Source organism: Glycine max, chromosome 12, assembly GCF_000004515.6.
Source record: "Glycine max cultivar Williams 82 chromosome 12, Glycine_max_v4.0, whole genome shotgun sequence".
In the NCBI taxonomy this organism is placed as follows: domain Eukaryota; kingdom Viridiplantae; phylum Streptophyta; class Magnoliopsida; order Fabales; family Fabaceae; genus Glycine; species Glycine max.
In genome coordinates, this window is record NC_038248.2 from 41,346,724 (window position 1) to 41,371,679 (window position 24,956).

Here is a 24,956-nt window from a genome sequence, read left to right on the forward strand (position 1 = left end):
ACAAAGAAACGGTAAAGTAAGAAAAAAGATAAGATTGAAGAGAAATATATAGAGTATATGCGTGTGTGTACATATGATAATTTTCTTGAATAAAATAGTAATATATTATTATATAGGGAGCGGAAAGGAAAAAAGCGAAATAGAGAGAGATATTGGAGTTGGAGCCCAGTAGTATTTTTGTAATTTTGTGTTGTCTGACGGTGGCTGGTAGTATCCGAGTCGGAGTCCGAGTCGACTCGCTGCGATCTCATACACTCATTCCTTCTCTCCGACCCACAAAATCAAACCTATTTTTTTTTTGTTGCTTTTGCTTTGTTGTGTTCTCTTCGGAAGCGGAATCGATCAATCCCTCACCTCATTGCTGAGATCTGCAAACTGGCTATGGACTACGAACCCTACGACAGTAGCGGTAACCCCTCTCTCCTTTTCCAGTTCCACTTAGGGATAGGGTTTCTCTCTCTCTCTCTCTTTCTTTCTTTCTTCAATTCCTTAGGTTTTTTTTTCTCTTTCTTCCGAATCGAAACTCTTTCGGAGAAATTAACGAAACCACAACAACTTACTGCCATGGATTCGTTCCACAGTTTTGTTTCTTTCTTTGTGTTTTCTCTGTGTGTTCGGTTTTCTTCAATAAATCGCTACTGAGATAAGCTCTTATTTTGGTTCTTGCTCGTTTGCCTGCTGTGACCTAACATTGGGGGGGGGGGGGCTAATTGAAAAAACGAAAGGACACTATGCTTTGAGTTTTGACTTCTATGAATTGAATGTTTTGTGCTCACAAGATCCTCGCTTGTCTCTTTTTCGCACTGTTCTTTTGAATGGTTTACAGTGATATTAACCAACTTTGAATTCAAGTTCAGAATGATACCATGTGTGAATGCGTTCTTTAATGGGTCAACTGCTTGAATTAATGCATTGGAATAATTCGTACATGGTGAGAAGTTGGTGGTTTCTGCTATTAAGTTTTCCCCATTAGCAAAAGCAAAAGCAACATCTATTTGATTGTTTTGCTGTGTTGGTTGTGTTGTGTTGTGCTGTTACTACTGCGACTTTGTATGCAGAGAAGTATTAGTTACAATGTGTTTCCTGGGCATGAGTTTGATTTTTCTCCAGTACTGAAAAATATAGGTGTTGTTGAATGGTGATATTTGCTTCACAGATTCAAGGTTTGGACTTGGTTGTAATGATTGCAGGAACTGATGATGACCTTCCACCAACCCATCAAAATAGAATTTCCAGGGGAGGAGGAGGACGTCTGGCTGGGAATGGGAGATCTGCTGTTGCTTCAATTCCTTACCCAAGGATGTACGGTGAAATTGATATGGAGACCCAAATTCATCAGCTTGAGCAAGAAGCATACAGTTCAGTTCTAAGAGCTTTTAAAGCTCAAGCCGATGCCATTACTTGGGTATGTTTTATATCTTGTTTCATCAAATATAGTATTTTTGAATTCTTTTATTAGGTGTAAGTGACTGCTACTTGACATGTATTTTCTTCAGGAGAAAGAAAGTTTGATTACAGAGCTGAGAAAAGAACTTAGATTGTCAAATGAGGAGCACAGAGAACTTCTAGGTCGGGTTAATGCAGATGATGTGATACGGAGGATAAGGTCTGATAAAATAGTGAAGCAAGGTTTTTTGTTGGTCTATCTGTGTTTTCGAAATGAGTTTGTCATGACTTTCCACGTATGCACTGTTATTATGTTGTTAATAAATGCTTTGCTTGATAATGATAACAGGGAATGGAGACAGGCAGGTGGCCATCAGCCTGGTGTACTTAGTACTGGTCAAGGTCTTCATGATTCAATTCCCAGTCCCACAGTCTCTGCTTCTCGCAAAAAGCAGAAGATTACACCATCTGTACCACCATCACGATCTTTTGGTGGGCCTTCTCCTCCTTTTCACCCCCAAACAGTGACTGCGCCCCACCAACCATCTTCTTCTGCAGCGAAACGAGGATCTGCTCCTGGGTCAAAGGGAAAGAAGCACAAACCTGTAAGTTGGTTGTATATATACTTTGGAGTGCTCTTCTTTTCTTTGTTTATATGTTCGCTGAATTTAGGTTTGGCAAGCTTATTGTGTTTTGTTCTTTCATTTCCAGGGTCAAATATTACCTGGTGTCTCTTCAATGAAGCAGTATCCTTCATCAGGACCAGGTGGAAGGAATCAAGTATCTAATAGAGCTGTCATGGGTGAGCATGCTGAGGGAGCATCATTTGATTCGTTGGTTGGTAGGAGAGTGCGGACAAGGTGGCCTGACGACAATAACTTCTATGAAGCTGTTATCACGAACTACAATCCAGCCGATGTATTTACTGCCCTGAAATACTTAGGAATTTGTTTTCCATTAATATGTAGCTTAAGTGTTTACTTTTATTCCTAACTTTTCAGGGACGACATAATTTGGTCTATGACATGGGGAGTGCAAATGAAACATGGGAATGGGTTAATCTATCAGAGGTATATCTGTCCTCCTTTTGGTGGTAACTCATTTAATCTGCCGATTGATTATTTTTTAAAACTTGTTGGTACTTTTTAAGTTTTTTATAACACTTGATATAAGATGCATGATGAATGTTACATAAATTGGAGTATTTTTTGTGTTTTAAACATTGAGTATTTTTATTCCTTGCTATTGTGGCTGCTATATGGTCCACTATACTGTATAGTTAAAGAGTGTAAAAATGCTGGTTGGCTGCAATAGGTTGAAAACTTAACGAAAACCCAAATAGAGGGCAATAGTAGAGGGTAGCTGTACTGTATTGAAGAAGATTTGTGAAAATCCCAAGGCTATGTTTTGGACTGTGGATAGCTAATGATCGGTGGAATGGAATGAACTTATGAACTAAAATTTCTATACCATTGTTTGGATAGTTTGTGATAAAGTGTAGTGAAGTTTCTATTTCATTGTTTGGGAAGTGGATGGGAATGGTAATCCTTATTTTTATTATTACTATTAGTGTTATTGCTTTTATTATACCATTGCTTCTTACCCTCAAATTGGGTGAAAGAAAAATAGGAGGATTGGATGTAGTGAGAATGCAGTACATTCCATTAGGTTCCATTTCATTTCATCCCAACACTTCAAACAATGACAACTAATATCATTCCATACCATTCATCCTAACATTTCATTTCATTTTTTCCCCATCAATTCAAACATGAGCTAGAGACTTAAAACATCCAATTTGGGTCTTCCAGGTGCACTTTACCCTTTTAATAAGGGTAATTTAGGGTTTTCATCCATTCACTGACCAACATGTCTGCTATAGCAGCTATTCTATATACGTGATCTGTCCAAAAAAAAAAAAAAATTCTATATACGTGATGGATGCTACACTGAAACAGCATGAGACATCCATCTAGGATTGAGGACTCTGCTTTTCTACAGTATTTTTTTTTTCTTATCAAGACTTCTATCTTTAATTTGGCAGTTCAGGTGTGTTTGGCTAGACTGAAATTCCAGCACTTAATTCATTGCTGAATTTATAGTGAAGACATAATGACATATTAAGAACCAAATTTGTTATCTTTAGAAATATTTTCATTTTAAATGCTGAAATTGTGTTTGATGGAAATTATGAGTGGTTAATATAATGAAATAGGAAACAGGAATATACCAAATGCTGAGTGGACAGAAACAAACTATTTTAATTTGGTTTGATTTTGGTAAGATGGAAGGATTGATCTTCCTATGTATTTTCAACATTTAATAAAATCTAGAACATGGTTTTGAAAAATTTAGTCTTGCTGTTGATATGTTTAACACTTGTTAATATATTGTTTTTACTAATTCAGATGCAGTATTTTAACTGCAGATATCTCCTGAAGATATTCAGTGGGTAGGTGAGGATCCTGGAATCAATCATCGTGGGGGTTTTGGGGGCCCTGGTCATGGGATGAATAGGTCTGTTGGACGAGATGGTGTTCCAGGAGCTGGAAGAGGTAGAGGAGCTGCAAAGGGGCAATCCAGAAAAGATTTTTTGTCATCACAAAATGGCCTAGGAAAGAAGGTGCATGATGATATACAAATACTTCACACAGACACACTAATCAAGGAGGTAATAGAAAACAGTTCAATCAGGAAATTCATTTATTTAGATAGTTTGATCTTTGATAGCTTAAATTGATAGCTTAAATTGATAAAGCAATAAAATATAATGCCAAGCCCTAATCACATACAATATAGCAATTCACTTGCTGTGTCAGACAAAAGTTTCCTACAGAGTATTCTCTTTCTGCAAACTGCAACACCTTCTGCCTAATTACAAATATCTGCTATCAGTTATTTTCTATGAATAACTTCAAAGAGGCAGTTTTTAATTCTAATACAGAACTAATATGGAACAGTTAATGCAAGATAAGTTATTTTCTATCACATTCTAAAAATACATGACTTCTCATTAGAGTTATTTATTAGTTCCTTTCAATCCTTTATTCAATATATTAAGTTTCTGGCGAACTTGACAGGTGGAGAGGGTATTCAGTGCAAATCACCCTGATCCCCTTGAAGTTGAGAAAGCAAAGAAAGTATTGAAGGTAAGGGGACAATTAGATTTTGCCATTATATGTACTTAAAGCTATTGACTTATTTAATTTTCCTGCAAATGCAATGTATATGCCTGATCTTTATTTCATTTAATGCAGGATCATGAGCAGGCTCTTATTGATGCAATTGCAAAACTTAATGATCTTTCTGACGGTGAAAGTGGTACATCTCAGTTTCAGTATCTCATTGCAGTACTTCTGATTTTTGTCCTTTCCTAAATAGCCCTCTAAATGGTAGTAATTAATTGTGGGTAGCTGTGTGGAGTTGTCGACTCCAAAATTGCTACAGTGGTATAGCAGATCTTAGGGTGTCCGTTCCACCAAATGCAGCTTCTAGAACGAAAATACTTAGAAAAATGTGAAAAACACAACTAAGAATCCTAATAGGTTTATATTTAGTACCATAAACAAATGAACAACATTGATGAACTTTCAATACTCCGAAAAAATCCATCATGTTATCATAACCAAATAAGTGTCTGTTTAGATTAACTTATTTTGATGAAATAATATATTTTTTTCTAAGCTTCCTAAGCATCTTTTGGAGAAAAGGAAAAACCCCAAAAAACCAATACCAAACATGAAAGAGTATCACTAAAGGATGGTGATTTGAATTTCCAAAAGAAAAGGACAATGATGCCTTTTTCTTTGTTGAATAAATTTTCAATTTAAAAAATGTGATGTTTGGCATTCTTGTGTAGATCTTGTTTGTAGGAATTTGGGGTTGTAACAACCTTGCCTATGTGGCAAGGAGGGTAGGAAAGACAGGAAACTGTAGAAGCAAAAACAAAAATGGAGGAAAAACCGGAAACGTAGGGGGAGAACATCCATCCGATGATTAGATTTTTTGGGGGCTCTGGGCAGGGAGGTTTGCAGACCCTCAATGATCTACACTCTTTTGTTTTATTGTTTTGTGAATGATTCTGACCTCTAGTTGAGCTTTATCCCTATTTCTCTGAAATAGAAATCATAGTTTCCACCAAATATTTTATTACACAAGATAGGCCACATTTGGGCACCTTATGAGTTATGAGCACCTCAAAATGAACGAGGGATAATGCTTTTTCATAAAGCTGCTGTCAAAACAGGGCTAAACAGCCATAGTGGGACTTGTCCGTAGAAGAGCAGGCATGGCTGGAAAAAGGGCACAGATGGGCTTGATTAAAAGATGTCTGGGCTGTGGGGTTTCTCTTTCTCCTTGTCAGAGGGCATAGATTTTTCCTGTTTGCTGTAGTGGGCTGTTTGTTTATAAGATCCTGGGCATCTAATGCTTATGCCATGATGGCAAGATATGATGTCTCACCTGTGGCTTCCAGAGGCTATGGTGCAATGTGTCTTAACATCATGAATCATTGCAATTAATCACTCTGCTCTAAATTAAATAGAGGGGACATTATTTTGGTATTGAATACATGCCTATTTGATTGCCCATTCATAAATAAATTGGAAGGTACAAGTACAACACTGCATTTCTGAGCTTGCAATTTGATTTGATTTTCACTTGGAATGTTCGCTTAGAATGGTTAGTCTGTCCTGTTAGAGATGTTGACAAGTATAAAATTAGTTTGTTAACAGATGTCTAAGGACGTATCGACTGACGACATGAAAATAGGAAGGCCTGTGGTAATGTAGTGTGATGTAAAGTTTTTATTTTCACTTCATTATGTAGTAGGAGTGCTCAAAATTTATTTCTGGATTTGTAAACGCATTTCTCTTCACCTTCAATTGTTCTACATCAGTGTGGTGATTTTCATTTCAAACTTCCCTCCTTCCCATGTGCCATCTCAAACAAGCGTGGCTCAGTGGTAATAAAATTGAGGTGAGGATATGCAATGGCATGTGATAGTATGATACAGGGTAGAAAATGAAAGCATGGCATACTACACCCAATTTTCTACCATTTTGGCATACACAATCTTGTTATTATTGATCTGAGACGTCCACCTTTTTGCAGTATCGATGTTTCTTAGGATGGTTGGTTCTTTTAAAAAAATAAATGAAAGTAATGTCAATAAAACATAAAACAAATGCGTTTTACAACATTCTGTACTATTCAAATTAAACAGAGTGATCAATTCTGGAATCATCTCTCGTTTATCAAACCAACCTTGATGTTCTTATTGTTTATACAGATGGGGCTGGCCACCATTTCTCACATGCTCAATCAATGGATCGAGAGTGATGAGGACCTGTTACTTTGTACAATGAGCAGAGGAGGCATTATGATAGCATAATTCTGGAAAGGGTGTATTTCTCTTGTATTATCACATAAAGATTATTACCCTCTCTAACAGTTTATAGCTGTAGGCATGGTTCTTGTGGATTAGGCATTATGTAGGATGGCAAATATTGTAGTTTGGTAATAATTATTTATTTCGGTTTGAAAGATGACCCAGGACCAGCTGATGATACTTGTATAATTCTGTTTCATTAGTGATTAATGTGTGGTAGAGTATAAATTCTTGTATTTGATGTCACAAATTGGTGTCCACTCCTCAAGTATGTTTCCAATTGACCTATGAATCCTAATGTGAAAAAATGACGTTCTTTTCTTTGGAGTGGGGGGACGCTTGGTAGGATCCGGATCCTCTACATTCCCATGGTGCAGTTGCAAATAAATCTAACCATCAAATTTTGTAAAATTTAATTTTAAATGTTAAATTAAACAGTGTGAAATTAGTAGTATTGATAAATGAGAACAGAGTGTGAAGTTAAAGTAGATCGTATGTTCTTTAAAAAAAAAGTAGGTTATATGTAGTCATTAATGAGAAAATTAATGTTTGATATTTTAATACTTGTGTAATAAATATCAATTGTTGATAATTTTTTCATTCACGATTTGCATTACGTAGTATTTATTTATTTTTCTTTCTTTTATCTAAAGTAAGATATTCACTCCAAAGGATCTGATCTTTACTTTTTAATCCACTTAGAACCATTGATATGGTAATTGTCAATTTGTAATACATACAAATGTATACGAAATGAATAATCCGTAATACATACAAGGTATTCTAGATTACTCAATTTAGAATTATGAGTTTTGAATTCGATCTTGACTTCTATTCTCTACTTTTATTTCACAATGGTCATGTTCTTCAACTCCTTCCATCTTGCTGGACTTCCGCCACCACAAGAAGGTGTGATGCAGTGAAGAGAAAGATGGAGAGAAGAAGAGGGTGAGGTGGATGGTTTTCGCCGACTACATCACAATAACGCTATTTCTAGTAGGAACACAAAATATAATTTTACATTTTAGAATAAACATTCCGGGGAAAAAAAAAAGGAACTGCAGGAAATAACATGAAAAATGCAGAAAGCAATAGCTGTGACTTTGAAGAGGAAAGTCACCATAACTTGTTCTTAATTTTTTATTAAGTTATTATTACTATCATAAAAAATTTATTAAGTTGTTAGCAACTTATTTAAGTTTATTCTTTTTACACAAAAAGAAACTTATTTAAGTTAATATCTACTTATATAAATCACTAATTAAGTTGTCAACTTATACAAAAATAAGGGGATGTCACAGTGACTATCTTTATTCAAGGTCACTGAAATATTTGTGTTCAATTTATCAAAGTTTTCAAATCTTATGGTTGATTCAACCAATTCAATTCGATTTACGGGCTAAATGGGTTTCAAAATTATTGTTTTATTCTTTCATAAGCTAATTTGACTTGACTGAACCTACGTAGGTTGAGGATTTGAGGCGAGTTAACCCGGTATAGTCGAGCCAACCTGTGTTAACCTTTGTTTTCTAAGGTTTTAATTTTAAATATTTTAATGGTTTTAATTTTCTAATATTTTTATGTTATTTTAATGGTTAACACAAAGTGGTAGTGAGTTCCTTAATCAAGTGGTACAAGATCAAATCCTGACTTTGTGTATGAAATAAATTGTTTGTGTTAAAAGAGAAATATTCATAGGACCATTGGCACAGCACATAATGTCAGTTAGTAGCGTACGTAGTTATGCCAGTTAACAGTAGCGTTTGGTAGCAACGTGCCTATATTTGGCGTCAATTCACGTCCACACAAAAGCTACTTCTTGTTGTAGCTTCCAAATTCACCTATAAGTGTTGCTTGGAAACTTATTATGAAGGGAAGAATCAGGTTAATTTGGAATGTAGAAGCAGTAATTAATAGTTTCTGAAAAATTACATCTAAATTGTGGAAAATAGCATCCAAAACATGATAGTAAAAGACTCACGTTTTAGCTTTCTGTCATTACAAATTCCACTCACACTACAAGTCTGACCAAGCATCTGCTATTGGCTTCTTCTTTGAAATACATTATTGATCAATGGCCTCTGTGCAGATCATGTGTTCATGTACTAGCCATGGTCAACATGAGGGTTCCATAAGATATAGTAAAAAGAAATTGTATTCAGTTAGAGTAGTTCTTCCAAATTTAGAGGAAGCTGAGTGTTAGTAGCTGGTGGGGGCATTGGTGGTGGCCTAGTTTTGGCACTGGCTGCAAAGCATAAAGGGTATGAAGTGAAGGTATTTGAGAAGGATGTAAGTACTTTCAGAGGGGAAGGTAGGCACCGTGGCCCAATTCAGCCCTTGAGTGGTGCTCTTGCTGTGTTGGAAGCCATTGACCAGAGTGTTGCAAGGCAGATAATGGAGGATGGTAGTGTCACTGCCAATAGGACTAATGGCCTTGCTAATGGTGTATCTGGGGACCGGTAAGTTATTAAGTTTGCTTTTGCTCTCTCTCTCCATATATGAAGCAATGATATGTCTCATGTTTGATGTTAGATACTTCTTGTCAAATTAAAAAAAAAATCTTCTTGGACACATAAAAGTTACTTTTAAAAAGATGAACATACCATCAAATTATTTTTGTTATGTTACTCATTTGATTTCATTAGAATTACTCGTCTTTTTGACCATTGGATTAAAAGACAGATGAAAAATAATTTTTTAAAGTTACTTTAGAGTAACTTAATCCCTCTATTTCTCTATCTATATTTGTGTATTATATCCCACTATCCTATATTTAGACATTGATAGTCTCAGAAATCAGAATGTCTATATCAGAATCAATGCAATGCATAATAGATTACTCTAATTAATTTGTGTTTGAATATATGATTGAAAGAAAATATTGTACTGTAACTCATAACTGACAAGACTTTAAGTATATATTACGATCATGAGTGTAAGGAAAAGTGAAAAATTGTAGTATTATGATTTTCCTAATCGAGGTTACAAGCTGTTTATACAAGAAAAGGGAGTTGCTGACTCAGCTAGAAAACCAACTAACTAATGCAACAGAATCTTCACTGTTCTAATTGAAGCTAACTAAAAACTAGTTATTCTATCCTAATGGGTACTTATTAACTGAGTCTTCCAAGGCTTGTAGTTAAAGAAGTCTTTTGATGTCTTGGTTTCTTCCAATTTATTGTATTTTCCTTATGGCATTCATGGAAGGTATATAAATTGTCTTGGTTACTTATTAACGGACGTTTGAAGCAAAATGAAGTTTGCAGAAGCATCCAGACCATTCCTTTTGCAAAACTAAGTTTGTACACCATTAGATTTACTTTGGAATTTGTGCACCGCATTTGAACTGAAATCCAAACATACACCTAGTTGTTTTGTTTCTTCTCCTTGCTTTTGCCATTAAATTTATTCTGTTTGTTTTCTTAGGTGCGTTCGAAACTGTTTGGGAGGCAAGAAGCAAAGTACTCGGGTTACACATGCTACAGTGGAATAACAAACTATGTGCTTCCATATATTGATGCTATTGGGTAGGTATTTCACTCCCAAATAACATGTTAGGAAAATGTTATAACTTATAAACTATTCCACTATTTAAAGTTTCTGTTTTGGTGATTGAACTTGAAGGTACAAGGTTTTCTTGGGCTTGAACCAGTACTTTGTTGCTTCAGATGTTAGCCAAGGGAAGAAGAGGCTTTTGGATCTCTCTTTGGTAATTGGTGCAATGAAGTGATTGCACTCATATCAGAAACACTAGAGCACATGATTCTGCAGAGGGATATATGTGACAGAGGCATGATCAACACTTGGGGAATTGGGAGAGTGACTTTGTTAGGTGATGCGGCACATCCAATGCAACCTAATCAAAGCATCTTCTAGAGTTTGGGATAGATGAAATAAGTGCTCTACATTTATTTAAAATGACATAAAAATCAGAGATTCCTTTAGCACAACTATTAAAAGTGTCAACCATGGTCTTGCAATCAACTTCAAAGCAAACATTCTGCATCTAGTTGTCATTGATTTAAGTCATAGCTTGATAGCACAAGCTTCAGCTTCATTAGATGTAGGAAGACCTTATTCCATAATGATTAATGTAAAATATAATATTATTCTCCTCATTCCATAATAAATGTTGTTTCAAGTTTTTTTACAAATTCCACTCACACAAGCATCTGCTAATGACTTCTTCTACCAATCCGTTATTGATCAATGGCTTCTGTGCAAAATCCTGTGTGCATGCACTAGTCAGGTTCAACTCCAGGGTTCAATTAGATATAGATATGATTATGGATACCCCCATCACCATGACAAGATCAGTAAGCAAAAGTATTATTCTGTCAGAGTAGTTGAAAGTGGGAATGAGGTGGTTCTTCCAAATTTAGAGGAAGAGAAGAAGAAGAAACTGAGAGTGTTGGTGGATGGTGGGGGCATTGGTGGCCTTGTTTTGGCTCTGGCTGCAAAGCACAGAGGGTATGAAGTGAAGGTATTTGAGAAGGATTTAAGTGCTGTTAGAGGAGAAGGTAGGCACCGTGGCCCAATTCAACTCTTGAGCATTGCCCTTGCTGTGTTGGAAGCCATCGATCAGAGGGTTGCAAGGCAGATAATGGAGGCAGGCCGTGTTACTGGCAATAGGACTAATGGCCTTGCTGATGGTCTATCTTGAGAGTGGCATGTTATTGTCATGTTTGCTTTTAATTTCCTACTTTTTTGTCACTTGTTGGTATTCTTTGTTTTAAGCAGAACATGAAACTTCAAAAAGAAAAAAAAAATGGTATATACTACATTAATATAGGACACAAGACCTGACCCAAAGGTAAAACAACTAAAGTTTAAGCTTGTTGACTAAAAGGTGTCATATATCACTCTTTTCTTTAGAGTAAAGAAAATATCTCTCAATTTTTACATTAAGCCTCATTTTCTATTGGGTCGGCCTGATAGGACAAAACTTGGAAGAAACTGCCCAATTGAATCTGCTGATGAAATTTACTTCTTGAACATTCATTGACAGAGTGAAACATCATCAAGGAACGGAGTAATTGTTGACAACAAGTTTCAGCTAGGCAGAACTTAAGCAAAAAACATATATGTGCACAAATACATGTCTAGTTAATTGAGAAAAAAATAGCCACCCATCTCAAACTTGATTAATTATTATATGTACGCTTGTTCAGTTTGAAGGAGATATGAATCCACCTTGTGAGTGGGATAAAGCTGTTTGAGATGATTAAATATCAGTTCTTCACATGCTTTATCAGTTTCCGTGACCAAATCAACTTGAGCCTTTTGAAGACTTGTAGTTGAAGAAGTCTTTTGTACTGTAACACATATACCTGACATTAATTATGGGGACTTGTTAGTTGTTATGTTAACTGAGCCTTTTGAAGACTTTTAGTTGAAAGTCTTTTGTGAGGTCTTGGATTTTATTGCAATTTTCTGTATATTGCGTATTTCCAATATGGAAGGTGCTGGGTTAAGGGGATTTGATATATAAAAATTGTGTTTTGATTGTCACTCTCTTTTTCTTTTTTCACTTCAGGTTCAGTGTGTTTGATCTTTTCACTCCTGCTTCAAGGAAAAGGCTTCCTCTTACCCTAGTCATATGTAGAATGGCACTGCAAGATATATTAGTGAATGCAGTTGGTTCCAACATACTTAGAAACAAATCTAAAGTTGTGGATTTTATTCAGGAGCCTAGCAAGGTTTGAGTTTCTCTGCACAACTAATTTCCGATTTCTTAAGACTTATGTTAGTGGTTTTCTATTTTTAATGATGTTTTCATTCACATCAGATTAGAGTGATCCTTGAAAATGGAGAGCACCATGATGGTGATATTTTAATAGGAGCAGATGGAATATGGTCAGAAGTAAAATATATCATCCTTCCCTTCTAGTTTTATTTACAAATGAGTTCCTTCTTTTCCTTGCTTTTGCCATTCAATCTATTATGTTTTGTTTTCTTAGGTGCGTTCGAAACTCTTTGGGCGGCAAGAAGCAAATTACTCGGGTTTGACATGCTATAGGTGGTGGGAATTGGAGTAGGTGGTTACCAGGTAGAGGTGGCTTTAGAGGTAGAAGTTTTCGGGGTAGAGGAGAACACGCTGGTTTTGGTTCGACAATATAAATCGCTTAGACTGCATCTATTTTTAATATGATTGGTATGCATATCAACAAAAAACAACAATGTTCAGTCAATAGGTTTCAGGCAAAGCAGTGTTCAGTTAATTAATGTAGTGTTGCAGTGTTTAATCAATAAAAAACATGTAAATTAATGTAGTGTTGCAGTGTTTAATCAATAAAAAACATGTAAAATGTATTTTTTTTCTTTTATTCATTTAAAAGAAATAGTACAGTAGAATCTTGTTTAAATTTTTTTATTCCAATAAAATTATGATTTCCTTGTGGTGAGGGGGTGTCACAAAAAATAATAACAAAAAAAAAAACTTAAACAATAGACCATAGATTCTATTGTGATAAAGGGGTGTCAAAAAAATAACAATGGAATTGTGATTTTATTATTATGTCTGAGGCGATAAAAAAATATATAATAACATCATGATTTTGTAGTATAATATACAATGAAATCACGATTTCTTTGTGACAAGGGGTGCAAATTTGGTTATGCAATGAAATTATGATTCCATTGTGTATTTTATTCAACGAAATCATGATTTCAAGGAAAGGATATTTTTAGAATAAAAAAAACAAAAAACTTTTGGCCCCTTGAAAACGGCCAAAAGCAATTTCAATGGAGCCAATAACTACCCCCTAAAATAAAAGGGGCATTACTATTGGCCCTTACCAGCAAAGAACAATTATCAAAATAGTTTTCCTCACTCACCTAAAATATTAACTCTTACAATTATCAAAATAGTTTTCCTCACTCACCTAAAATATTAACTCTTTCCTTTTCATTCCCTTTCCTTTCTTTATTCATCATTCTCCTCTCCCTCTTTCCTCTTTCCCCTCTCTTCACTTGTTGGTGAAGGGTTTTTTTTGTAAACACAATGAAATCATGATTCCAATGTTTTTGGATTTACAATCAAATCACGATTCCATTGAATAACACATTTGTAACACAACAAAGTTGAGATTCCATTGTGTTACAAATTCGACCCTTATGTAACACAATAAAATTGTGATTTCATTGTGTAATAATTCATCTAACACAATAGGATCATGATTGAATTTGTCAATGGAAATCACTTTGTGCAGGTATACATTATCCACCAAAGATACCATTTATTTTTGTAAGCTAATATTGATTTATTTGCTAACTTTGTCTTTTGTATGATATTGTAGCTTTTTTAAGGGATAATTATCTCTTGCCTTCCATTGTACAACTATGGAGAAAGATATTACACACCCGAAGTTCATTCTTAGCAAAAGCCTTGCATGAGACACATTCAAGTTTTCAACTCAATACAATTTCAATTAGCTAGAAGATCTCAATATGTAATAAACCTTTCTAAGGATTGAAATAATTTTAAATGTTCAATGTGTATCCAATTAATTTTATGGATATGTATCTCAATATGTACTATATAGTAGACATTTTTATGAAATTTCATTTAATCATTAAGCTTTTTCTCTCCCTGTGAACACTACTTCTCTGTTTATTTTTTCACAACAAAATACACAATAAAATCAGGATTGAATGCATAATGAAATTTACCTCTAAAGTCACCTCTGTCTAAGCCACCACTATCATTCTTACCAATAGGTAGCTTAGACAAATGTAGCTTTAGAGGTAATGGAGAACACAAATCGAGATTTTGTGATTCATTTTCTTTTTTATTCAATTTTTAAAAAAATAATAGAATAGAATCCCAATTTCATTGATTAAGTTTTTTTTTATTACAACGAAATCATGATTCTATTGTAATGAGGGGGGTGCCAACAAAAATAACAACGAAATCTCGATTCCATTATGATAAAAAAACTTAAACAATAGAATTGTGATTCTGTTATGATAAGGGGGGTGCCAAAACAAATAATAACAAAATGTTGTGATAAAAAAAACTTATACAACAAAATTTTGTTTTCGTTGAGATAAGGAAGTGCCAAAAAACATAACAATGAAACCATGATTTCATTACTGTGTCTAAGGCAAAAAAATATACAATAGAATCGTGATTTCATTTATAATATATAATGAAATTACGATTCCATTGTGAGAAAGAGAGACAAATTTGATTATGTAGTGAAAGTATCATTCTATAATACATTTTATTCAATAAAATTGTGAAAGAACATTATTCAATAGGACCAATAACAACCCCAATAAAAATATACTAGCTTTGGGCCCAATTAGAGGGAGAGTCCAATAGTCCATATGCTTGCTTTCGGATCTGAAGCCCAGTTATTTTAGGGTTGGAAAGAATGCAGTGCGGCGCGGCGAGTGGCTTACATATAAGTTATAACGACAAAGGGTGTAAGCGAAACACCCATTCAACATTTTCTCTGTCTATCTCTCGTTGTAGCGTAGCGCAGCAGGTATGTTCCCAACCATTTCCTGCGTTCTGTTCTGCTCTGTTCGGTTATGATAGATCCGTTAGTGTTTTCTCTTCCGTTTTGCTTTTCTTATGAATGAATGAATGCATGCTTATATTTTGAGTGAATTTGACAGTTGAATTTGGAAAACAAGATGTCTCACCGCAAGTTCGAGCACCCGAGACACGGTTCCCTTGGCTTTCTCCCAAGGAAGCGAGCTTCTCGTCATCGCGGAAAGGGTGATCCTCTTTTTTTTGTTTTGTTTTGTTCGTTTCTGTTGTTTACTTTCAGATTTAAATGATGTTGTTAAGGGTTTTCTTTTCAGATCTAAAAACATTTAAACTGATTTGTTCGTTCGAAAGTTTTTTTTTTATTCGTGTTATCGTCACTTCCTTGTGTTGAGTGAATGAAATTGCTTCCGTAAAAAAAGTGACTAATCAAGGCTGGAATCTCAGAAACGGCTCGTCTTGCCAAAATCCTATCAAAGGTTTTTGGAATGGAAAACATATGAGCTCGAGAATTGGCATACATTTTGCCATAGGCCTTTGGTTTGGAAGCATTTCTTCATCACTACCGGGATTTGGCACTGACACGTGGAAATTTTAACAGTTTTTTCTATTTAATTCACTGAATTGAATTTTGTAGCAGGATTTATACGAGTTTGCAGTATTCATCCTATACTATAGAATTTTTTTAAATATTATTGAGGTTTTTAAGTTTCGGGTGGTCGTTTGAAATATTGATTTTGAATTATATTGATATGTGTTAATGATTTATGCACTGAAACTTGGAAATTAAACAGTTTTGTCTATTTAATTTATTGAATTGAATATTGTAACAGGATTGATTCATGTTTTAAGTACCCTTCAATCTTCATGAAGTATTTAAATTTTTTATGATATTATTGATCTATTTAAGTTTTGGGTTTTGTTTGCAATGTTTATTTTGAATTAAATTGATTTGGGTTAAGATTTTTTTAAGTGGTGATTTATTTTTGGACTTTTTAATTCTAAAAGTACTTTGTAATAAAAAACTTGTATAAATTATCCAACTTAATCAATTTGGGCGTTGAATCAGTTTGGAATCAAATATGTTAAACATAAATTAATCCAAACATATTGCAATGAGTTATGATTTTATTCCCTTTGGGGGTAGGGCTTTGCAATTCACAGACACAAACACATGTTTTTGGTTTGTGTGTTCTGTATTTTTGTATTCATTAACATGTAATTTCTTTACTGTGTAATTACATAATCCCAACAATTATATTTGTTGTTGATTGTCTTTGGTGGGGTTTGTCAATTTTATAAATATTATTTCTTAACGGATGGTACACCATCTCTAAAATACACTATTGTTTTTCTTCTACCTTTGTACAAGGTAAGCACTTGTAAGGGTTTTAACTTTTAAAAATCATGCTGTCTAATTCCTCAGTCTGTATACCCTACACTGCATGAAATAAGCTTCCGTCAATATGTTATGTTTGATAATTCTTGTGACATGTCTTTCAATTTGCTACTGCAGTGAAGGCTTTCCCAAAAGACAATCCTAGTCAACCATGCAGGTTGACTGCCTTTGTGGGCTACAAAGCTGGAATGACCCACATTGTTAGAGAGGTTGAGAAACCTGGATCAAGTAAGCATGATTTTTTTTTAATTCCCTGAAGGTGGGAAGAGACAATTGTATTTGCATTGAATTGTTTAACTATAGCTTTGGAAAAGAAGATTTACAAGTGTGCTAGTAAAAGTCCTAGTGATTAGACTTGATCCAAACTCTGTTATTTATGCTCTCACTTATCTTGGGTAGTTTGCTTTCATGTATGTAAATGACTTTGTTGTAATTTTTTGTATTACTAATGTCTCTTAGGAAATCTTAGATTTCTGAGTATTTTTCTTGTTTCAATGTGAAGATGGTAAACTATTTTAAGTTGAAAGTATCTAAGTTGTAGGTGTTTTGTATGTTTTAAACATAGTGAAATCAACTTCCAATGATTTTTTCTCAATTTATTTTTTTGTATAATTTAGGTTTTAATCTTTCACTTATCTATATTCCATGACCAGCAAATTACATGTATCTAATATTTGAGATGCCTTCTATAAGGATGTTGTTGATTTCCTGTTTTAGCATTCTTTTTAATATCTCCATCTGATCAATTCTTGGGCTATTATTTTCTTTTACCTTTGTGGCTTGTATGTTTCTTGCTTTGTACGTGATAACATTTTATGCTGTTTGTAGAGCTTCACAAGAAAGAGACATGTGAAGCTGTTACTATCATTGAAACTCCTCCATTGGTTGTTGTTGGAGTTGTGGGATATGTTAAGACACCTCGTGGCCTTCGCACACTCAATACTATTTGGGCTCAGCATCTAAGTGAAGAAGTCAAGAGACGATTTTACAAAAACTGGTGCAAATCAAAAAAGAAGGCCTTTACCAAATATTCAAAAAAATATGAAACCGAGGAGGGAAAGAAAGATATTGAATCTCAGCTCGAGAAATTGAAGAAGTATGCAACTGTCATTCGTGTTCTGGCTCATACTCAGGTAAAGGAATTGTTTTTCTAGCCAGGCATAGTGAAGCATAGCACAGAATGTGTCTCTTTGCCACCATGCAAGCTTGGTTCTGGTTCATACATCTGACGATATAATTTTTTAGTCTTATAGTGTTCCAATATATTAAATATAGTCCGTGTTCAGTTTTGTTATGTTAATATAATGGTTTCGTGGTATTAAATTGTTTTTCTTTGTTTTCTGAAGATAAGGAAGTTGAAGGGTCTGAAACAGAAGAAAGCACATTTGATGGAGATCCAAGTTAATGGTGGGACAGTAGACCAGAAGGTGGACTATGCATACAGCTTCTTCGAGAAGCAAATCCCAGTGGATGCTGTTTTCCAAAAAGATGAGATGATAGATATCATTGGTGTGACTAAGGGTAAAGGTTATGAAGGTGTTGTAACTCGTTGGGGTGTCACTCGCCTTCCTCGCAAGACTCACAGAGGTCTAAGGAAGGTTGCTTGCATTGGAGCTTGGCACCCTGCTCGTGTTTCTTTCACTGTTGCCAGGGCTGGTCAGAATGGATATCATCATCGCACCGAGCTGAATAAAAAGATCTACAAGGTTGCAAAGGCAGATCAAGAGTCACATTCAGCCATCACTGAATTTGACAGGTACAGGTGTTTTTTTGTTTCTATTTTGGTGATTATTATATCAGATTGTGCAGTATTTGATCATCTTGTTTGCTAATGACAGGACTGAGAAGGATATTACTCCTATGGGTGGGTTCCCTCATTATGGGGTGGTGAAGGATGATTATATTATGGTGAAGGGATGCTGTGTTGGACCGAAGAAGCGGGTTATCACTCTTCGTCAGTCGCTTCTCAAGCAGACATCTCGGGTGGCTCTGGAAGAGATCAAGCTCAAGTTCATCGACACCTCCTCCAAGTTTGGACATGGCCGCTTCCAGACCACTCAGGAGAAACACAAGTTTTATGGTCGCTTGAAGGCTTAAATTCTTGTTTTCCGGATAACTTGTGCGATGAAAATTTTTGCAGCAAAACAAGACATTTTAGTGGTGTTTTTTGTTGAGTCAGACAATGGGTACAACACATTCGCAGAGTTGTGTTTCTTTTAGTTTGTGCTTTGAACAGTTGTATTTTTTCCCCTCTTTTATTATAATATCAACTAATTTATTATGGCTAATATTGCATTCATTTTCTTTTTTAAATTTCTATTTGATCAAATGGTGGAGTGGTACATGTGTAAGCAGCTATATATCAGAATTTCATTGTGCCCATGGTTTAAACAACCAAACTATTAAAATTTGTTTGTATTTTAAATCCAGTTTATATTGTTTTTGAAAATGGTTTAAATTTTTTGAACCAGTTTGAAATCAGTGTGAAAGCCGGCTTGGTTTTAAAATTGATTTTAATCAATCAGTCTTCTAACGCAGTGAACAACATATGGATTCGTTAAATGAAAGAAAGAGAATTTTAAACACTTGTTCGCATCATGGTAAGTTTGACTGTGCATAAGCTCTTGAAGGTTGGTTCGGAACGTTGAAATTCTATTGAACACTGAACAAGGCAACCTCCTTCAAATAAGTGTGAAATGAAACCTGGGAGGGAGACCCCAAAGTTAATAATTAACTTCGACCAAAAATATAAATAAATTAAGAAGTATAGTTTTTATTCAAAATTATAGCATTTTTATATTTAATAATATTAAAAAAAATAGTTTCTTCTATAAAATAAGTTAATTTTTTCCCTCAACATGTGCTTCTATACAAACTCTACCAAACTCAAACAAATTTTTATAAAATAAAGAATATTTTAATAGTGATGCTCTATTTCTCAAGTTGATGTAATTCATATAATAATAATAATTATAAAAGTCATTAAATTTATGTATATATTTATTTGTGATGGTATGATGATGAAAGTCTTTGCCTTTATTACTTATTAGTGTATATATTATTTATAGACGTAAAATATATATTTTAGTCTCTTAAATTTAAAATAAGTTTATTTAATATAAAATATATAAATTTAATTTTTCAAAGTGTACTCATACGAACATAATAAATAATTAGAAGATATACAATTTTTCATTTGAATTGTTGTTATTATATCAAACTATACAATTCATTCTGCATCTACTTATTCTACTAAAATTTTGTTTTGTTCTTATTTTAATAATTTACAAAAATTAATGAAGAAATATTTAATATTTCAAACAAACATCAAATCTATGTGTTATATATTTTTTTTTTCGTAATCATCTGATTCAGCTCTAACAAATTGGAAGACTAGTAAAACATTATTTTTGCTAAAAATAAAATTCAGATATGTATATACATTATACTTAGAGAAAGTGATATATTATATAAAAATATTGAAAGAAAAATCTTGCTCCGGCGGTTCATTTGATTTGAGAGTTGGGAGTTGAATCCTCTCTGATTCGATGACGACCCGAATCGCGCCCGGTGTGGGAGCCAATTTGTTGGGTCAACATGCCGCCGAGAGGAATCAAGATGCCACTGCTTATGTCGGAAATCTCGACCCTCAGGTAACTATTCTTTCTCCGCACTCTTCATTTCTTTATTGTCACTTCTCCTAAGTTCTAGGGTTTCTGCTGCAGATATGTGAGGAGTTACTATGGGAGTTGTTTGTTCAGGCTGGTCCTGTCGGTAATTTCTTTTTCTCTTTTCTTTCTTTCTTTCATTTTATGTTTCCTACAAACTCTTACTTTCATTTCTCTCAGTTAATGTCTATGTTCCCAAGGATAGAGTCACCAACCAACACCAGGGTTATGGTTTCGTTGAATTCCGCAGTGAAGAAGATGCTGACTATGTATGCTACTCTTCTATTCTCTTTCCATCTCACTCTCTAACCCTAACTAACACATTCTCTCCATTTTCTGCAGGCCATCAAGGTGCTTAACATGATTAAGCTTTATGGCAAACCCATCCGTGTCAATAAGGTATGAAATTGTTCTTGTTCCTGTGTTTGCTTCCCTTCTGAATTCAATTTTTATTTTCTTCCTTTTTAATATTTTTTGCATGTGTCATCCAAAGTATTAATCAAAACAAACAGCCATTTACCGATTCATGATTGCCGTGAATCTCCATGACCACTTCTTCTTGAGGGATGTTAGTTCTCTTGTATCTCAGTACTCGATGCTTATGCATAGCCTTAGAATGGGATTATCTTTCTCCTTCCACTTAAGGGATGCATGCAAGAATGACAATGCGTGCCATGCAATTTTGTTACATAACCATTATAGTGCCACCATAACACTATAATGTGGCATTTTTCGACACCTCTGCCGTAGGCAATTTGTGAAGGGAGGCTCGCTATGGCGTGCTTATGTGACAGAATTCTGGCATTCTGCCTTTGATAACCTTGGTGCTAGGTAGTATTGAACTTTTATTTTACCAACCCATATCGTATGCAATTCCCAGATAATCATTCTTTATAATTGAATCTCTCTTATTTTTTGCATAGTGATTATTCTTTTCATATCTGTATTTTGTTTGTACAAACTATGTAGTACTCTGTTCAATTTCTGCTATATTTCTTCCTTGTAGTAATGTAGTTGTATCAACACCCTTGTCACTTGATTAACAAAACATTTAGTTTTCATGCTGTTTGATGGATTTTATGATTTTTTGGTTCTAGGCATCCCAAGATAAAAAGAGCCTGGATGTTGGTGCAAATCTTTTCATTGGCAATCTTGATCCTGTAAGTAACCAAATTATGCAAGTGTTAATCAGACTCATGCAGTTATGCATTGAATTCAAGACTTAAACATGAGTGTTCCTAATGTTGTTGCAGGATGTAGACGAGAAGCTCTTGTATGATACTTTCAGTGCATTTGGAGTTATTGTTACTAATCCAAAGGTTTTTCTCTTTAAATATTATATATCTAATTTCATCATGTTTGTGTCACTTAAGTAACAGTATCCAGCTAGTAGCAGTTGCTAATACTTTTCATGCTTTGCCATTTTCTTATCTCTCTATATTAGCATTTACCGATTTTTGTTTAAAAATGTTTGGTATCAAGCCAATGACAATTAAAAATAACCACCACCTGAAAGGATTCATTTCACTCAACATTATGTATATGATCTGATATTCAAGGCTTTTTGTTGCAGATCATGAGAGATCCTGAGACAGGAAATTCCCGTGGTTTTGGCTTCATTAGCTATGATTCATTTGAGGCATCTGATTCAGCCATTGAGGTATGCCTCAGTCTAGTGTTTGAGTCATTTGTAGGAATATAGTGTGAGGCCAACCTTTCATTCTTTTGTTATACTTATTCAGCACATGTGGATCTTGAATTGGAACTAACTCACTAAAATATATAAACACTCCAGAACAAATAATAATATATATGGGTTGGCAATCATTTATAAAATCTTAAACTCATTGACCAGCTTGTGGTGTATGTAGTCTTGGATTCATTTGTAGAAAGCATTGTTGGGAGGGTTTCACCCTCTAGGGCTTGACTGTACCTTGAGAGATTTGTGTCTCTTTTACCGTATGGGAGAATACTATAGGAAACCAAAAAGAGAAAAAAATCCATTGGGGCTATATAAGATCCTGTATTATAAAGTGTAACATCAATACCCAAAAGGAAATATTTACAACTGTTTTCATGTTTCATGCCATAAACAAATGGTAACAATAAGATAGCAAACTATATATTGAATCCATCGAAATTCAAGGTTCCAATAGTTAATATCTGACTTCCTCATCAATGCTTCATGATTTGTTGGTATCATTGCATCAACGGTAGCTTTCTAATATTTCCTGTTTGAAATTCTAATATTTCTTGTCTTCTCTAATTCAAACGGATCAAAATGAAAAGAAACATGGTGTAGTTTAATCTTGCAGAAGAGGGAACAACATGAGGGAAAAGTCACAGACTGTTTTTTGTCTGCATCTTGAAACTGAAATAGGGAACAACCCCATCACTAGTGAAGAGTTTAAAGAAATTAAAAGTTAGATAATTTTGTATTTTCATTTGTATTACATACCATGTTTATTTTTACTTTTTGGTGTAATGTGGGGCAAAGCCCAAAGGAAAAAGACTACTCAAAGCTACAGTTAGAAACCCCATTACTTAATTTTTTATGCCGATGTAGTTTTTCAAGGAATATAACTTTAGGAGATCTTCTAATCTATGTAGGACAGGGTTGTGTGACCAGAAGCACAAACCCTTTGTATATTCAAATGCTGTAATGCCCCTTCTAAAGAATGAAGACTATTGGGAAGCATGCTTATATTGTTCTGTTAACTCTTAAGGTTAAATTGGATGGAAGGGTTGAAGTTGACATTATTAATGTTAAATTAAAGTAATATAATTTAATAAATTAGGATGGAAAAATCAGCCCAAGTTATAAATGAGGGAGTTTTATTTTTTATTAATGTATTTGTGAAAATAAATTTATCTGTTTCAATTTTGTTGTCTGGGTATTCAAATCATTCGTAATAGTAGAATATAAAAGCATTCCCACGCCACTGATATTGAATTTTTCTATATTTTGTAGGCAATGAATGGACAATATCTTTGCAATCGTCAAATTACAGTGTCATATGCTTATAAGAAAGACACTAAGGGTGAACGGCATGGTACCCCAGCAGGTGAGGTCCTTTCTTGCTACTAGTACTATCTACTTTTTGGGATTAATTCATGCATATTGTTTGTTTTTGTAGTATCTGGCTATCTGCTAATATTTCTTCTATGGTGCAGAAAGAGTTTTGGCTGCAAGTAATCCAACTACACAGAAGAGCAGGCCTCATACTTTATTTGCCAGTGGACCTCCAACACTTCCCAGTGCTCCTCAGGCTAATGGGGTTGCTCCAGTGCCTCCCCGACCCTTTGTTAATGGGGTTGCTCCTGCTGCAATTCCTACCCTCCGTCCACCACCCCCTCAGGCTGCTGCATTCCAGCCTATGCCGGTGCCTGGACAACCAGCGTGGCATCAGCAACAGCCAGGTCAAACAATGTTATCACCCGCGATGCCACCACCTCAAATCCAGCAGTTCAGGCCACCTCACCCTGGTATGCAGCAGATGCCACCACCTCCACAAGCTCCACCCAGGCCTCTTCCTCCACCATCAGTAATGGCAAGTCAGCCACCACCTGTTTGGCGACCACCACCCCCTCAGCAGCAGGGTGGACGGCCTTTGCCATACCCTCAGTCTGCAATGCTGCCTCCACCACCTCCCCAGTAACCCTGTTATGCCACCGCCTTTGAATTGGTGGAATGCAAATCGTATGGAATGTTTCTGATCTGAATATCGGGATTTTTGCCCATTTATTGTTAATTTGTATTGCGTTATATTTGTGAACTAGTGTAGATTGTAATATGAACATCCTAGAGAGTCAACAATCATAAAATTATCCCTGCCTAGAAAAGAGAGACTTTTGAGTTTTGGCTTTACCGCATGATATCCTCATTTTATCATGTTTTCTTGTACGTCGGCCTCTAGATTGGTAGGTTGCCCTCTGAGATGCACAAGATAATTGATGTGTTCAGGACGAAACAACCAAATGCCTATAATGGAGATTATTGAGTTGCAGACTTTAAGTTCTTGTCATAGACAGGGCATTGATACGGGAAACATTAAATTAATGTGCATGGCTAATTTTGGCAATGTCAGTATGTAATAAGCATGCATGAATAGTTTTAAGAAAAAGAAAAAAATTTATTACTTTTTCCTTGGATAGATATTTTTCTAAATTTTCAGAAGTGTGTTTATTTATTATTTCTATTTATTATTTATAAAGGCATTAGAAACCTTCTTTGAAGAGTATGTCTATCAATTGTATAGAAAATAAGTGAAGAGAAATAGGATGGAAAAATGTGTTCTAACTTTTGGATGAAGAGAGAAAATAGAGAATTTTATTTTTGAAAAAGTGAGATTCACGAAAAGTTATTTCCCGTCAAGTAAAGAGAAAGGAGAAAAAATAATTGAGGTCATAACTTTGATTTTATGTATTATGTTTAATTTGTCAATTATTGTATTAAAAGTTGTCTAATACTCCCTCCAATCAATTTTTATAAGAATTTTACACAAACATTTTTCTTATAAAAAGGACTGGAGTTAGGATCATGCATTTTTTAGGGATGACACTATATAAATACTTATTATTTAGTAGTGTAATAGTAGTAGTATTTAATTGACTTGG

The 24,956-nt window shown here is 34.7% G+C and overlaps 5 protein-coding genes across 7 annotated transcripts; all 5 read left to right on the forward strand.

Moving 5' to 3' along the window:
• Positions 1–82: 82 nt before the first annotated feature.
• On the forward strand, positions 83–7,003 carry LOC100791651 (protein EMSY-LIKE 3). 2 transcript variants are annotated; one of them, XR_001383988.3, is made up of 11 exons: positions 83–409; positions 1,191–1,405; positions 1,497–1,606; positions 1,736–1,991; positions 2,098–2,304; positions 2,388–2,456; positions 3,815–4,057; positions 4,467–4,535; positions 4,644–4,707; positions 6,284–6,363; positions 6,677–6,819. XR_001383988.3 is itself a non-coding variant. In XM_003540494.5 (10 exons), the coding sequence occupies exons 1-10, from the start codon at positions 382–384 to the stop codon at positions 6,724–6,726; spliced, it is 1,311 nt and encodes a 436-aa protein (XP_003540542.1). In that variant the 5' UTR covers positions 83–381; the 3' UTR covers positions 6,727–7,003. The 2 variants fall into 2 exon arrangements, 1 of the variants encoding a protein (XP_003540542.1); XM_003540494.5 differs by lacking the exon at positions 6,284–6,363 and having other exon boundaries at positions 6,677–7,003.
• A 1,468-nt stretch (positions 7,004–8,471) lies between these two features.
• Positions 8,472–11,438, forward strand: LOC100803998 (zeaxanthin epoxidase, chloroplastic). Its single transcript, XM_041007674.1, has 3 exons — positions 8,472–9,234; positions 10,202–10,302; positions 10,400–11,438. Exon 3 carries the CDS (start codon positions 10,905–10,907, stop codon positions 11,436–11,438), a length of 534 nt encoding a protein of 177 aa, XP_040863608.1. The 5' UTR covers positions 8,472–9,234; positions 10,202–10,302; positions 10,400–10,904.
• LOC121173230 (zeaxanthin epoxidase, chloroplastic-like) lies at positions 11,435–12,996 on the forward strand. 2 transcript variants are annotated; one of them, XM_041007675.1, is made up of 3 exons: positions 11,435–12,474; positions 12,564–12,638; positions 12,736–12,996. In XM_041007675.1, the coding sequence occupies exons 1-3, from the start codon at positions 12,382–12,384 to the stop codon at positions 12,811–12,813; spliced, it is 246 nt and encodes an 81-aa protein (XP_040863609.1). In that variant the 5' UTR covers positions 11,435–12,381; the 3' UTR covers positions 12,814–12,996. The 2 variants fall into 2 exon arrangements, 1 of the variants encoding a protein (XP_040863609.1); XR_005887663.1 differs by having other exon boundaries at positions 11,439–12,474; positions 12,564–12,631.
• A 2,215-nt stretch (positions 12,997–15,211) lies between these two features.
• LOC100792174 (60S ribosomal protein L3) lies at positions 15,212–18,956 on the forward strand. The gene is made up of 6 exons (NM_001378561.1): positions 15,212–15,267; positions 15,401–15,503; positions 16,789–16,899; positions 17,500–17,804; positions 18,018–18,427; positions 18,510–18,956. Exons 2-6 carry the CDS (start codon positions 15,419–15,421, stop codon positions 18,766–18,768), a joined length of 1,170 nt encoding a protein of 389 aa, NP_001365490.1. The 5' UTR covers positions 15,212–15,267; positions 15,401–15,418; the 3' UTR covers positions 18,769–18,956.
• A 1,180-nt stretch (positions 18,957–20,136) lies between these two features.
• Positions 20,137–24,207, forward strand: LOC100792707 (splicing factor 3B subunit 4). Its single transcript, XM_003540496.4, has 9 exons — positions 20,137–20,324; positions 20,397–20,445; positions 20,520–20,608; positions 20,682–20,738; positions 21,437–21,499; positions 21,593–21,658; positions 21,913–21,999; positions 23,311–23,404; positions 23,514–24,207. The coding sequence occupies exons 1-9, from the start codon at positions 20,220–20,222 to the stop codon at positions 23,996–23,998; spliced, it is 1,095 nt and encodes a 364-aa protein (XP_003540544.1). The 5' UTR covers positions 20,137–20,219; the 3' UTR covers positions 23,999–24,207.
• The last annotated feature ends 749 nt before the right edge of the window (positions 24,208–24,956 follow it).